General features: G+C 39.8%; 1 protein-coding gene across 1 annotated transcript in view; it reads right to left on the reverse strand.

The window, feature by feature from the left end:
• DIP2C (disco interacting protein 2 homolog C) overlaps window positions 1-15310 on the reverse strand; it is a gene marked incomplete at its 5' end in the record, with an annotated part of 178225 nt that overhangs the window by 149289 nt on the left and 13626 nt on the right. Inside the window, 2 exons of the mRNA XM_082479767.1 lie at window positions 102-269; window positions 2831-2902. Coding sequence (XP_082335893.1) covers window positions 102-269; window positions 2831-2902 — 240 coding nt within the window. The remainder of the gene's footprint in view (window positions 1-101; window positions 270-2830; window positions 2903-15310) is intronic.

Raw genomic sequence — 15310 nt, forward strand, 5'->3', positions numbered from 1 at the left:
TCCTAGTCTATCATACTGATGTAGGTGTCTACCAGAGGCTTCCAGATGAGGCACAGTTACAGACAGATATGGACTGGAAAAGATACATTCATTGTGCTCACCAAAACGAAAATAAAAGAGAGGCCGGTTTCCTGCTGTGCTGGCTGCTCTCTCTCTAGCGGCCGCTTCCCGGATGTCACAGACACCAATGTTGGCAGTGCGGAGCATTCTTCTGGCAGCTCCTTCACTGTGTTGCAGTCTACACCGTACCGCGGCAGCTCCATTCGCTGCTGTAACAAGTTGAAAAAAACTAATTAATTCACGTTTAGTTTTTTTACATTTGTTACAGCAACGAATGGAGCTGCTGCCCCCATGCAGTAGAGCACACACGCACACGCACGCACAGACACCACAGGACACTCATGGAGCCAATGCGGGTCAATGTTCCACTCTGCCAACATGGGCGTTAGTAATGTTAGCAAAGGTGCAGCGAGAGGACAGGATCTCCCAACAGAGGGGAACTGCCTTTGGATTTCCTTTAGTTTGTTGAACACTGTCACAGAATGCAAATCCCTGCGTTCCCCAATGCCTCCGATCCCAGAAAAGAGCCATGTCCTTTTCCATACTGCTTTAAAATACCTCTAAAACATCTATTTCCCTTTAAATAGCAAGACCCAAGACCACCAAAGCTTATAAATTGTTGCAGTTCCCCATCAAAACAGATTACAACAAAGAAACAAATGACAAATTAGTCATGTATGTGATTGTTCAGATATGAACAGAGGCTTTCAAAAGGCAGCATCTGTTTTGTTATCTTATTTCTTCTTGGAAAGGATTCATCTCCTCCTTCCTAGTTTGCAGGGACGTCAAGCCATTCAGATGAGTAAAGTCTTACAAGGAGAATATCAAATTGCACTGTTTCAAGTTTTGTCCAAAAGGTAACACAACAAAACAAACAAAAAGTACAAAGACAGCAAAGACCCAAGCACAAATAATATCAGTTTCTGGAGGAAAACACTTTTTTCTGAAGGAAAATACAGTAGAAGCAGTGTCTTCTACGGTAATAAAATAATTCATTTAGCCATCAGCTAAACGACTGAACTTGATGTATGGACAAGAAAACAGTGGACAATATTTCAATACTTTTGCTCTTCATTCTATTATCATCTTCCTCCACTCATCCATACCCCACATCCCCAGAGCGGAAGTGGTAGAGCAGAAAACATTCACTCCATTCCTTCCCATCTTCAAAACAGCACTAAATCAACTACATCCTCAACCATGACCTCTTCATATTATTGAATAGACCGGCTTACAGAGATACCGCTGCTTGTCCTTATACTGAAAAACTTAAATATCACAACAGAGACCTTGAAAGATAAATCTCAGAGGGTTCTCCACCTTCCCTCTTTCATCGCCACATGTAGGATGAATCTCCAGCAGTTTCAGCCAAGGATACAGCTTGACCAGAAGACTATGAGAGACTAATTTTCTGGAGAAAATCTGTTATTTTCTTGTGCGAAGAAAAAAAAGCTACAACTGACTGTATAAACAAATACCGGTACCAAATGCACCGTTCTGTTGAGGATTACTGTGAGACAACAGTCTCTCCATAACTCAGTAAAACTAAGTAGTCTCATGAGCACATACTGCGAAGACTACTGTATGTCTGACATTTTGGTCAGACCAATAAATACCCAGAAATTTAATAACTGCTCCTCTGGTATTGTAATTCTGTTGATTTGACTTGTTTCATTCTCTAATGGTTCCAATGGTTAGGAAATGTCACAGACACCTTCAAATCAGGCTGTATCACTTCAGAAGACAGGTGTCTGTAACACTGATCTCTTTTGTGGAGTTCCCACCAGTGGAGCAGACCAAGCGAAATCCAAAAGCACAAAAATACCATTTTGCCATGGAGCTAGCTAATATATATACACCTGAAGAAGAGACGACAAGGCAGTGCCTCCACACATAAGCAGCTTAAACAGAAAAACATCAACTCCACCATAAAGGCATGATTTTGTAAAAGAAGCAGGAAACTAGCTTCCAGGCCTGCAACAAAAACAGGGCTCAGAGGACAGCCAAGCCCAAGTGGAGCCTCCGTAAGGTGAGCGAGATGCCATAAGCGTGTGGAGCACGCTCCTCTAAGGCCAACACAAAATGGAGGCCTACACCACTACCTACAACTACATATTCGACTTCATGATCCAGTGCCTCTGAAGAGTTCTTATATAAACAGGAAATAATTTCAATTACGCAATACATTATTGAATTTAGTTTGAAGATATTTTTACACCTTTTGCACAAGTACATGCAACCCACCCCTCAACGCTGAGACTAGGTATCTATACAGGATTGGTTGCACACACGTTATAGGGCAAGCTGAACTCTAGGGGTGTTGCTGGTCTCTCTAGCGTCTTCAAAAGGGAGATTTGGACAGGAAACCCAGAAATGGGGGAAGGTACAAAGCTCCAGGGCTCTCTTCCACCCTCTGTATACCTCTGTTCAGAAAGCTTTAGTTGGCCGAGGTCTTAATGAGCTTGGACATCACATTTTCCTCTGTATTTTTGCATTACCTCTAACAAACAATGCCTCTCTAATGTGCCTAGGCCGATTTTGTTTTCCAGACATGACTGCCAAATCCACAGCGATGTATGTAAAAAATGTACACACACATCAAAGCAGACATATATATAAAAATATACATAAAATGGATGGAATAAGCTTTTTCTGCATAACAATAGCTTTGTTTCTGCCACATACATTTCTTCAGGGATGCAGATTTTTTACTGTGGCAACTATCAGTATGCTTGACATCTTCATATATCGCAAGCACAGATACACGTACCGGGAGGCTGTGGCAGGTAGGCCCCAATTAATTTTGATCTCTTCTTTTCATATCCCTTCTGTGTGATGTCACCTGCCAAGAAAAGAAAAGGAAAATCAGTAAGACGTGGATAAAGACAGTGTCTAACTGCTTAATGGCAGCACCATCAGCTTAGCCACCACTGCACTGTTTGTCTGTCTTGACAATTATAATGAACAAATGAAAAGCACAGTATGATCATTCCACCCAGAAAAAAAACTCATTTACGCCAGAGCCATCCTGACAAGTAAATACCCGGCCTTGATTTATTCCAACACCAGAGTCCAGCGGCATAGAGTTTTAAAACCATCTTGAGATGCTGTCACACAAGCTTTCAAAAGCTACAATGACCTTCATTAGGTTAATAAACAATGGATTATGTAGAGTGTGTGGGTCTGTGGTGGCTGGCAAAACACATCGCTGATTAGCATTTTCTATCATTAATGGGATTTTTCTAATCAAGCATGTAAGGCACAAAAGACTTGAAACTGCTGCTATATAATTTCTGCAATATCAATGGTTTAGCTAATTTCTAAACAGTACCGAGAGGAGAAAAACCAAACCAAACCAAATCTACCACAGATCCACTAGAAAATAGTAGCATTAAGATTCTATGTCCAATTTTCCAATTGAATCTCCAAAAAAAATTTGAAGAAAAATGTTTAAATCTCTTAAATACAATTAATATGACCCTTCACTGTGTCTGCAGTTTCCTCAGGTAACTTTTTTTAATGTAAGGATAAAAAAAAAAATTCTGTAAAAGTTTCCTAAAGAAAATGATGGATAATCAGATTTGTTGAACAAAACATACACTTCTAGTCATATTAGAGTTCAGGACAGGTTTGGCACTGAAGTTGCATACAGCCCTGGCTCTGGAGCTCTAGATCTACTTTTAATAGTTCAAATACTTTTTCAAGTATAATTCAGATATCCAGATTCTTCTTTCCAAATGTGTGAACACGTGCACACGCATACACAAATGCATTAAATCCAACACAAGGCACTTGTACCATCCCTGGAAACGTTCAAGGCCAGGCTGGATGGGGCTTTGAGCAACCTGGTCTAGTGGAAGTTGTCCCTGCCCATAGCAGGGGGGTTGGAGCTCGATGATCTTTAAGATCCCTTCCAACCCAAACCATTCTATGATTCTACTTTGGATGCTAAAAAGAGTGATAGGTTTTACAATTATAAGATTTTTGAAATAACACCATATTCCCTGCCCTTTCGATAAGCACATCTGCTATTGTGAGACTCAACATGCGGTTAAAGTTCAGTTGCAACACTGGACTTGTATGTTTGTAAAAGGTTGACAGCTTAGGAGAGCAGAAACCACAAAAAGAAGTGGAACTTTGGCCGTAATCTTCAGCTAGATACAGCAACACATGTCTGTTCATGTTCTTCTACCCCTACATTCAATCTTCACCTAAGCAGACCATTTGCCAAGAGGACCGCATACTCACTTCAGTCTCAGCCACTCTCGTAAATGGATGCCAAAATTGCACCAATGCATAGAGAAAGCTTCCTGTGGATTGGTCTGAAATCAATAACTACATGAAAACAGCTTCAAATGTTGTTCCTCGATGAAAGACCTTTTCTCGGGGATGGTTCCAATAAGCAAAAAGGAGACAAAATTCTCCAACCCTCTCTGCCAGTGTCCTGAGCCAACCTCTCACCCCTGGTTAAAAAAACTGCTTAAAATAGCACCTATCCTCTTCATTACCGTATCTCAAACTGCTCTACAAAAGAAGTCAACTAAAATATCTGTGGTTTTAAATGAGGAAAGTGAGAGTGAAGCACTTCAAATGATAACTGTCCCATATTTACCCAGGGAGAAGTGGCAGACTTGGCAAGAGGACCTAAGCTTTTAAAGTTCAAACCCACTGACTCTTCATGCACATTTCTTCCCATTTTGAATACTTCTGGCATGTGTTCAAACTAGTGAAACAAGTTCCCTCTCCATTGTAATCATCAGCTTCTCACAAACCAGACAGTAACTATAGATACCACTTCATTAAATTGTTTTAATGAAAAAATGTGTGTATTTCTCCTTGAAAATCATAAAATATGAATGAATTTCTCTTTTAAAGTTTTGTTAAACAACCGTTCGTTTCCTGCGCTCATCAATACCAAATTCTTATGCATTCCAGACACTTCTTACTTTGAGTAAAAATTTGATTTTATTAGTTTATTATTGCTTTTAAACAAGATATCCTGTGGAGAACCACAGCTGCACTGTGGTATGTGCAAGTTGGCAAGGCCATTTTAAATATGAAACTATTAAAAATAGGTGCTTAAATACTGGTTACTCCGCCACACACATGGTAGTACATACACATGCGACTTGATATTGAAAGCTATACATTCTAGACATTGCAGATGGAACCTGCACCCATTCCTTCAATACAAATTTCTTCTGCTAGTTTCTAAACCTACAGTATCCTTAATGGGAAAAAATGCAGAGGACAAGCAATTTCTTTGACATCAAAGTGGGAAAGATAACTATCAAGTGTTATCTCCTGTCAATAATAAATTTTCATCCCAATCAGTATCGAAACTCACTCTTTTGAAGTTCACCGCGTAAAGGAATTATTCTGAGAAGGAACAATGGCGACACCTTCCCCAGCCCATTGTCTCCACCAAAAAATCACCAATAAAATTATTTTTTGAGACAACTTAATATGAAAATATTTCAACTTCCAGGAACAAACAGCAAAATCGTTTAGAATTATCACTAATCTTTCTATAATCATGTTCATCATTACCCTGGTAACCAAATCTAAAAAAAACGTGTAATAGCAAAATATAAAATCACCAGAATTTTCATTGTAGTATATATAACTATTACCGTTCTGAGGTGGAAGGAAGTCAACTTCCTTCTGGAGAAGTACACAAAACCGCTTTATTTATCAGGATTAATTATATTTGTATTAATTTGCATTTTTTCAGGTAGACTGACTTCAGAATATAAAGAATAACTGAATTACTATTAAAATATTATTACAATAGATGCAAAACTACTGCATTTCAAAGCTATGTTGAACTCATTGTGTAAGCTCCTAATACATACTAAACGCAGCTCACCAAAAGTTAAGTGAGCTTAAACTCTGCCCTTACCATCAATTACCATTCACTCAGTTTTTTAAACACAGTATTAAAACCTTTGGTCTATCTCCTTTGTTCCTTTGCAAAGGAATGCAATAATTTTACAAGTATCATATGAGGAACAAACCCTTTTCAGTTAGGTCCACCCAGCTCTTGTTATTCCACAGTACAATACTGAATTTAGGCTTGGCTTTTGGAGAGTATCAACAGGATTACATGGATTGTACTTCCTTGCCATAAGAATATGGGATTTATGCTATCTTTCCGTTTTTAATTAACCCTTCTTCTCTTGAAGAGCCAGCTGACCCTCAGGACTTTTCTGCGTGCATTCAAAGTCCACCTCCAAAGACAGAAGGGAAAAGGGTCTCACCCACAACGTCTTTTGAGCAGCCAGTACGTGTTGGGTTTTCTATTTACTACATGAACAAACTCTTCAAAGCCCCTTTACGTTTAGACCTCCTCGTTGCGTCACTCTCTAGCCTTTTTCTCATGACACCTTTGCCTACTTTTGGGTGGCATTTCCGAGCCACGTTGCAATGCCGCACAGAACAGCTCGGGGAGGCACGCCGCTATCAGCAGGCCACAAGGCTGGAGGCAGACAATAGGAAAAAGACCAGGCCATGGATGGAGGGATGATGAAAAGACTCCAGCACTAAGGACATGCAGGAGCAGAAGGACCACATGGCTGCAGGGAGCTTTGGGGATGGGTGTCCCTGGGACACGGCACCATCACATAATGTCGGGTGGCTGGAAGGTGGCACCTCCCTGCAGCCCTCTTTTCTGTTTGCCTCTTTCATTGGCTCTCGCCCCATCCCCTGGCTGTGGCCCTGCTCCCAAGTACTCTGCCCTGCTCCGCTACCTCTCAGCTTCATCCTACAGCTGGTCCCCAGGCCCTCCTCCTCTTCTTTCTCCCCCTCCTTCTCCTCCTCCACACTACCTTCCTCCTAGGCTGCATTTACTTCACCACACACAAGGACTTCAGCCTCCAATTTGCATCAGCATTCTCCAGTTTTTTTCCTCTGGACATGTTGTTCTTTTCCTCCTCACCTCCACTGGTGATGTGACGGAGGGGCAGAGATGTAGACCCTGGAGGGTATGGTGTTCGAGGGTTGGCAGGGGAGAGCAAAGCACAACCCTGGGAGATCTGAACTCACCAACAGTGAACAAACTTTACCCTGACTTTTTTCCCATCCATATTTGAAATTGACTGTCAAGGACTGCTGAACAACAGCCATGCAGTACGCTGATCCTCTTGCCACAAAACAACTTCATTTCTTATTTCTACTCTTCCAGAGTCTCTTCAGGCACAAGAAGGAAAACGACACATTTGCAATGAAGGGGACAGTACAAATAAAAGACCACCCAACCCTCCAAGGGAGAAGGTTGCCCGGTTGAGTGAGTACAGGGCCAAGGCTCTGGCAATCCGCAACCCTACTCCCATCTCTTTATTCGCAATTTGTCCTCCTGCTTCTGCAGCTTCCCGAGTTGCAGATGGCAACGCTCTCCTACATGGGCGCTCACAGACAACAAGTATTTTTAGCTATATTTAGCAAAGCGGCGCTGTAGTGTAAGTTCATTTGACTATGCTCACCGCAACTGCTACTGCTTGCATTATAACCTCCATTTTCTTTGAAAATTTACTGCATTTTTCTCTTTCCTTTGACAGTGTTGGATTTCTGCCTCTTTACAAAGACGACGGGGGAAAGCCAGGGGAGGCGGGTCTGAGCAACGCAACCACAGCGCAGACGCTCATCACAAGCGAGGAAGGAATTCTAGGTAATAGAGAGCCCCTTGGGATACTCCAGGTTGTACAAGACATTTTGAGGAGTAAGAAATGTCCATAAATGTTGAAGCTGTTCCCATTATCCTATCCTCTTTCCTGGCCCCTCCATGAGTCAGCTCCATCCATTTATGCCATGTCCTAGACTGACCATAGAATTACACTTTAAAATTAAAATAATAAAAAGGCACATTTTAGGTAACGAGCAAAATATTGTCTTTTTAGCATTTTGTTGGTGGGAGGGCTATTAAATGTGAAAATATTTCTCCATGAAAACTAACTGTACATTACCATCTTTCTTCAAAGCATTTAAACCTTAAAAGCTGAGTGGTTAGAAACGCTGGTACCCTAGACAAATAAGGTGCTGTGTTACTTTCTTGAAAGTAAACTGCCTAAAGTTGATACGGTATAGAAGTTTCCCTTTCAATTGAAATACATATTAGCTGATCTATTATCACTTGCTGAACACAAACATGTTCAGTCCTGATGGACTGATACCATCATATATGAAGTAAATTTATTCAAGCAAAAGATAATTGCATTACACCAGGGGAAAAAATAAACCAAACCAAATACAAGATAAATTTCACCAAATCTTTCCTTTTTTTCTGGAAGATGCCAGTACTTCTTACTGATCTCAGTCTTTCAGGACACAGCACAGGTGAAAAGCTAATGATGAAACCAGGGACTACAATCACCTTGTTTAGTGCGGTGAAAACTCAATTTCGTGTTCAGTGATCTCGAAGCCTGACTGATACTGCTGGTTTTCACTACACATGCATGTTTGGAAATGAAATTTCAGACTGGGGCTTTGAACTAGTTTAAGGCACTTATGGAAAAATCCGCCACGGGAAATAATGCAATCAATAACTCCTCTCAAACACAGACTAACCCAGAGCTCGCCGGTGAGTGCCTTTCCTTTGCTCACGATTTTCTGCCCTCTAAAGAATCAATTTTCTGTACGACTTGTTTACTGCTGATGACTCAAATTTAGTGTCAGCATCTTGGCAACAGGGATTTGAATGAAACAAAGCTTCTCATAAAGAGAACTGTGACTCATTTACTTCTCCCACTCATGATGCAGACAGTCTCCCTGTCTGGTCTCCCAAAAATATGCCAAGAGACAAAGGATTTCATTTTGGATGGTGCAAGTACAGAGATATCAAAACTGCACAAATATATCTCACATAACACGTACACGAACACAAAAATATCTAAGTCAGGAGCCATCTTCTTTACCAATGTCTTTTAAAAAAGATGTTTAATCACATTAGCAGCTTAGAAGACTACTCAGAACTATGACGAAGAAACAAATGGTAAACCAGGGCACTGGGCAGAAAAATTAACGGGCTTCGCGCACTTTCACTGCAAACAGTATCATAATTTACAGTACCGCTCAAGTGCCTTTCAGGGGAGTACACTGTAGCTTAAAGGTTTCAATGATAATTTTACCCACATATAGCTCAATTCTTTTTTTTTTCCCCAGGGATACATTTTGTTCCTGTATGTTGCAAGCAAAGCAGAAAAGAGCTGAATTTCAATGACAGATAAGGAGGAGTGCTCCATGTGTACTTTACAGCTTATAATGTTTTCTAAAATGGCTTCTAATTCGGGAAAAAATATTTAAACAGATTATGCTATTAACAGATAAGATAAACTATATTAGCACTGGTAAAATAACAGATACAAGTTCTTTCGAATTTTAAAAGTATTCCTGTTCAAAGTAAATACTTTCTTTCCGTTCTTGTGATAGACAAATTAAGTATCTGTTGTGCAATCTGCTAAATTCTTAATTCAAATTCTACATTAAAAAAAAAAAGTGAGTAGTAAATTATTTTACATAGGAGACATTTTTGAGTATCTCCACCTTGAATCCCAGAAGACCCCTTAATGCGCTCCCCCACTTACTTTCTGGTCCCAAAGTCTTCAGCACATTTTTCCAATACCCCAAACACGCCCGGGCTTCAAAAGAAAGAAGAAAAGAGAAAAAAAAAAAAAAAAAAAAACAACCAAAAAACCCTCCTCAAAAAAGAACCCCGAAACACCTAACTGAAGCCAATGAAAACAATCCTGGGGATTTTCTGACTCAGATTCCTACCGCCGGGCCGAGCCCCGCAGCGGGGCGGCTGCCAGCGGCGTGGCGGCAGGCCAGGAGCCGGCTGCGCTGCCGAAGACCCCGCTCCGTCGGAGCCGGGGAACTGTGTGGTCCTCGGGCATCCCAGAGCTCCCCCGGAACGGAGTATTGGTGCGGCACTACTTTTATGGCCTGGATTAGTGTAAAGTAAACAGAGGCTGGTCGAACAGTGAAGGTTTCCATTCTCAGTGTCAAGAGTTTATTTCATTATTTAAAGCTTTAACGAACACTTTATATAATGAAAGCAATCCTTGCCATTTTTGGAATTTTATGGCTGTTAGGACCCTTCATAATGTTGTTTTCCTTCCTTTATTGCTTTATAAGGCTTATAGGGCACCCTTGAAGTGTATATCCTTTTTGCAGCTGCTGGAAGCTCATCTTTCATCTCTCCACTCGCTTTTCTGTTGCCTATGAGGCATTTGCCTGTTCTAGTTATTCACCCTGTCTCTAGCACAAACCGTGCAGAGTCAGATCTCGCTCAAGATAAAAATGAAGTACAATTCTGAAAAGTACGCCTAAGGAAACATTCCTGATAAATGTTATTTAATAGACAGGCTTTATATTTCAAGTTAGAAATGTTCCCTAAAGAAAGATAATTACAGCAGTAATTCCACTTATCATTATTTAGAATTTACAGTTCAGAGCAAATCAGACATTTCCATAAATGCTGAGCTGCACTGGGTACTGCAAATTTGTGTCCCGTTTATTTCTCAGCCCTGAAAATATCTTGGAAAAAAAAAATCCAAACCCAAAAGGAGAACGAATCCTAAAGGAGCAACATATAATAGATGTACGAAACAAAATTGAGGATACATTATCTGAACCAGTCTGTAAGCATATTTGCTCCTCTGGGCAGAAAAATATACCCAGGCTTTCCAAAAGGAAAAACCTGCAATATCTAAGTAAAATGATAAAATCGATTAATGGGGAAATTTGCCACTTCTCTAGGAAACAGCCTGTGAAAATAACTCTCCCGCTTGTGACCTTGTATTTTTAAGTATTTATTTTTTCATTACTTTGGCCCTTGCTAAGTTTAACTGTAAAAGCCCAAATGGGTTAATCTTCTTGGAAGAGAATGCAAATCTTCTAAAAAGCAACACATTTCTAAATCCTTCATCCATAATTTTGCACCACAGTATAACTGCAGAGCTCTTCACAGATTTCAATTCAGAACAGAAATCTGGAACTTCTATTTTCATATGCTAGAAAAAAAAAAAAAAGAGTGGCTTTTACCTGACATATTGCAGCTTTGTCCCTTTTGACTTGGGTTCACCATAAAGCTTTTGTTTTTGAGATTAGTTATGCTAGTCAATAATAGAAGTGTTTCAGGTCTACCTAAAATCATTTTATTCTATCCTAATGTGGGTTAAAGACATTATGTTGGTTTAAAAAATAGGTATTTAGAGCAGTTGTACTATAATATTAGAGTGCCAAAATGTCCAAATCTCTTCCCACAGTTTTTTGTAAAAATAGAACCTCTTCTGGGCAAAAAAAAACCCCTTCATGCAAATGCAAATTTCCACGTACTTTGACAGCTGGATGCAAACGCAGAAAAGCCCAGATTTCTTAACTACCTCAGGGAAACGGAAGCAGGAATACTCCTTTTCAAACAATTTGAAGACTGCTAATAGTTGTGGAAGAATATTGAGGAGTTGTAAGTAGTTGTGAACAGGGACTTGAATTAGCATAATGACTATGCTGAGTGACCATAATGTCTTTAAAAATGCATCACTTGGGAGATCATAAAGTTCAATAATCTGGTCTACCATTTTAGTACACCATGTTTTGTTACGGGACACATGATTTTGAAGAATGAAAAAAAAAAGTAACCATTTATGAAGGGAACACAAGTGTCTTGCATGAGAATATTCGTATTTCTGTGTTGAAATATTAGTGCTGACTTTTATTAAGTCCAGTTAACAAGTTGCTTCCTACTATGTCTTTCAATTCAGCCCCCTCAACCACAAACTCCATCACCAATGTTCAAGATGCATGAAGACCTACTGCCTACCAATATACCCATCCTCTGCTTTCTTACTTCCAACAGTCGAGAAGAAACCTTATAATAAACTCGGCGTGCCCAAGTATAATAATGTGAACCACGCTACGTGATGCTCTAGAAAGCCTTCATACATCTACAAATTCTAATAAGCATCTCTTCCAACAACCTCACCCACACTCCTGTTACCTCAACACCAGCCACAACTTAAGCTGCTTTGCCACTCACCAGTAACTCCACTGGGTGTTTTTTTTCAAGCTTCCAAACAAGAGTAAAATAACTTTCGTTTATTTCAAAAAAAACCCCCTAAAGTACACAAAAATTTTCATTTTAAAAGCAGTCAAAAGGGAACGACCACCTCAGACACCCAGGCCTACGTCCTGCTATGCAAGAACAGCCGATCAAAGTGAACACCCTTCCTCTGAGCGCTCTAGTAATAACATTAAACAGTTGCTTACGTCTCTGTCTCAGCAGATTTTTAACTACTCTGTGTAAAATAAAACTACTTCATTTAGAGTTCCCGTCTCACAATGCCCTCTGAAAGATGGTTATCTATAGATTCACTGAAGAGGTAAGGTATTGCTTCAAATCTCCTCTGGACAAGAAAGGGAGTTTAGTTTTACGTGCTCAAACACGTGCATTAAATTAAGGCTTCTTCTCCAGTTGTATTTTGTGAGACAGGCTGGAGATGATCCAAAGTATAGAATAAGTCACCTAAATTTAAAAAAACGCACTTCTTTCTGAAGTATGTCTTCTTGGCTTTCACTTATGTTCCTGCTAAATGGCTCTGATGGACCCTAATGTTATTTTACCTGGGAACACAGGTCTCACTAAGCAGAAGGGCACTTACAACTTAGATACAGCAAGAGTTAGCATTCAGGTGCATTTTAAGGATCCAACCAACATTCTCTGACCCACATCCAACAGTCCAAATAATCCAAAACAGGTACAAAATTGCGTTACTTTCTCTCATGCAGTTGAAAAGTAATTCTGGTATTGCTGCTAGACCCACACTCAGAACAGCACTCTCAGAAATTCCTGACCTGTAATACCATAGGACATACATATCGATGCTGTCTTTTCAAGGAAATCCATTCATAATTTTGTGCCTCAGAACTTCATTTCAGCACAACATTAGAGACGTCAGCTCTGAAGCTGATCACCTGAAGTACTACTTCTGTCCCAGTGCAGGTCTGTGGTGAACTGCTGACCGGTGACGCAGAACACGGAGACTGCATGTGGAGTAGACAGAGGAACCTGAGAGTGATGCCTTCACTGGAGAAGCATTGTCGGGGCAAAGATTATACTTTTATTTATAAACCTTGTTGCTCAGTTTCACTTGAGGAAAAACTGACATCCCGTTTTACTAACCTTATACTTCAGGAGGTCTTAAAAGGTGTCAGACAGGTACATGGCAACTTCAGGGTCACCGAGTCCAGTGCCCTGTACTGCAGGAGAGCATGTCAAACCCTTTCAAAAAATAATTTAGGTCCATCTGAAACTGAATTCAGCTGGACTCCATTTTTTATTCCAAGCTGTTATAGCATCCTCTTTACCTTTTTTGCAATTCTTCCACTGATCTGCATCTTTTCAACTTGAAATAATTCTTTTCAATTTAACCCTGTATCACAGGCTTCCCTGGCCTCCAAGGAGACAAACTTCATTTCCCTAAGAAAGTAAGTAAGCTACTTTAACAAAGCAAGAGATCAGGCCAGTCTTGTACAACCGATCTTATCAAAGGTAACTGAAGTTGTATTTTATCAAGTTTTCCATTTATCTCCCTGTCTCTCACTAAATTTCCTTCAAAATGTACCTGAAGTATCCCATTCCATTAAAATCAGACATGTGGCTCATATCACCCTTTCCTCCAATTCCTAAACGTCATTACTAGTCACTACTCGTAAAGCTCATAATGCCACTTACCTTTGACAATTACGCTTTCTTTCCACTGGACCTTCCCCCACCAGTATTTTTGCTTTTAGTATTCCAGTGCCTACTTCAGCAAATTAAACTGAGTTTTTATTCCATTGTTATTAATGTATAATAACCACTCCCCAAACTGTTTCTAAAAAGATAAAGGCTTCCCAAACTGCACAGTTCCTGGAAGTATTTATTTTCCTACTAACCTGAGATAATTAAATATTCACTGCAATTAATTTGCAATTCAAAGAAAACCCAGTTCAGCTTTTTAACCAAATATGGGCCTCAAAACTAAGGAAAATGTATGCAGAACAAACTGATCTATCTCAAATTACAAATATTAGAATATGCCTGTCCTGGTAATGCAAAGTAAATGAAATCTGTCTGGTCTCAAGAAATCAAAAAAATAATCCTTATTTTACAGTCTGCAAATGCAATTTAGGCCAATGCTTTAAAACACATTTTGCTGACAGCTTATGTGATCCAACAGCCAGATACGATAAAACGAACAGCTATTTAAAGGCATCCGCAATACGTGAATTGCAATACATGTTAATAAGGTACCCAGATCACTTCATCTTTTCGATGCAAAAAACTACATTTGAAAACTGTCGCTAGCATAATTTCTGCATGAACCAAAGTACTGAAATTCCACTCTTAAAAGAAATAACCTAAAATGTATTCATGTCATTTTCCCACTTTGTTCCAGAAGGACCTCAAACAGCAAGATGAATTAACATCATCTGGTTACTCAACTCGATTCCAAGCGTGTTACTAAAAGAACAAAAAAGCCCAAAAGCAGCTCGCTGTTCTCCTGGTATGTGGGCAAAGTGTTTATCAAGCACTGAAAATACGCATCCTTTGACTCAAGGACTTCTATTACCCAAAGGCTGACTCAGATCCTACTCTCTTAAGGCTGCAAAACAACTCGAAAGGAAAAATAGTTGCATACCTTCAATTACCTCAAGACACAATCGATGTCCCTGTTCTCCACAGCTTTCACAATATTTGACAATTCCATTTTTTCCCTGCTGTAGCACCTCTGAAGGCTCCTAAAGGTCCATGACATTATTATAGACCTAATGTGACAGCTCATACTGATGTTAGCGCACAGCAGCTGTTCTCATTGGAGGTATTACCCTCCAGTGCCTGTGAAATATGGCACTTGGAAATCTGCAAGTTCCTGCTAGGTCCAGCGCACACACTTCTGTGCATTTGGAAAATCAGATCTCCATACTCTTATCCTTCTTATTTTTCTCCATTTCCAGCTTACAACTACTCTTGATCAAGACACAGAAATTGGCTGTGGTAAGCTAGATGTGCAAACATTTTCTTTTCTTCCTCGGTTCTGACTTCATGATTTATTTCATATGTTAATGGGGTTATTCTGTGATTTCTGTAGCCTTTTCCCTCAGATTTCAAAAATAATAAAATATTTCAAACACAAAAGAAGCCACTGCTTTCACATTTTTGTTACGTACTTACATGCAATATAGAGTTCTTTTAAAAAAGAAGATGGAATTAAAT

The sequence above is a fragment of the Vanellus vanellus genome, assembly GCF_965231255.1.
Source record: "Vanellus vanellus genome assembly, chromosome: 2".
Lineage (NCBI taxonomy): Eukaryota > Metazoa > Chordata > Aves > Charadriiformes > Charadriidae > Vanellus > Vanellus vanellus.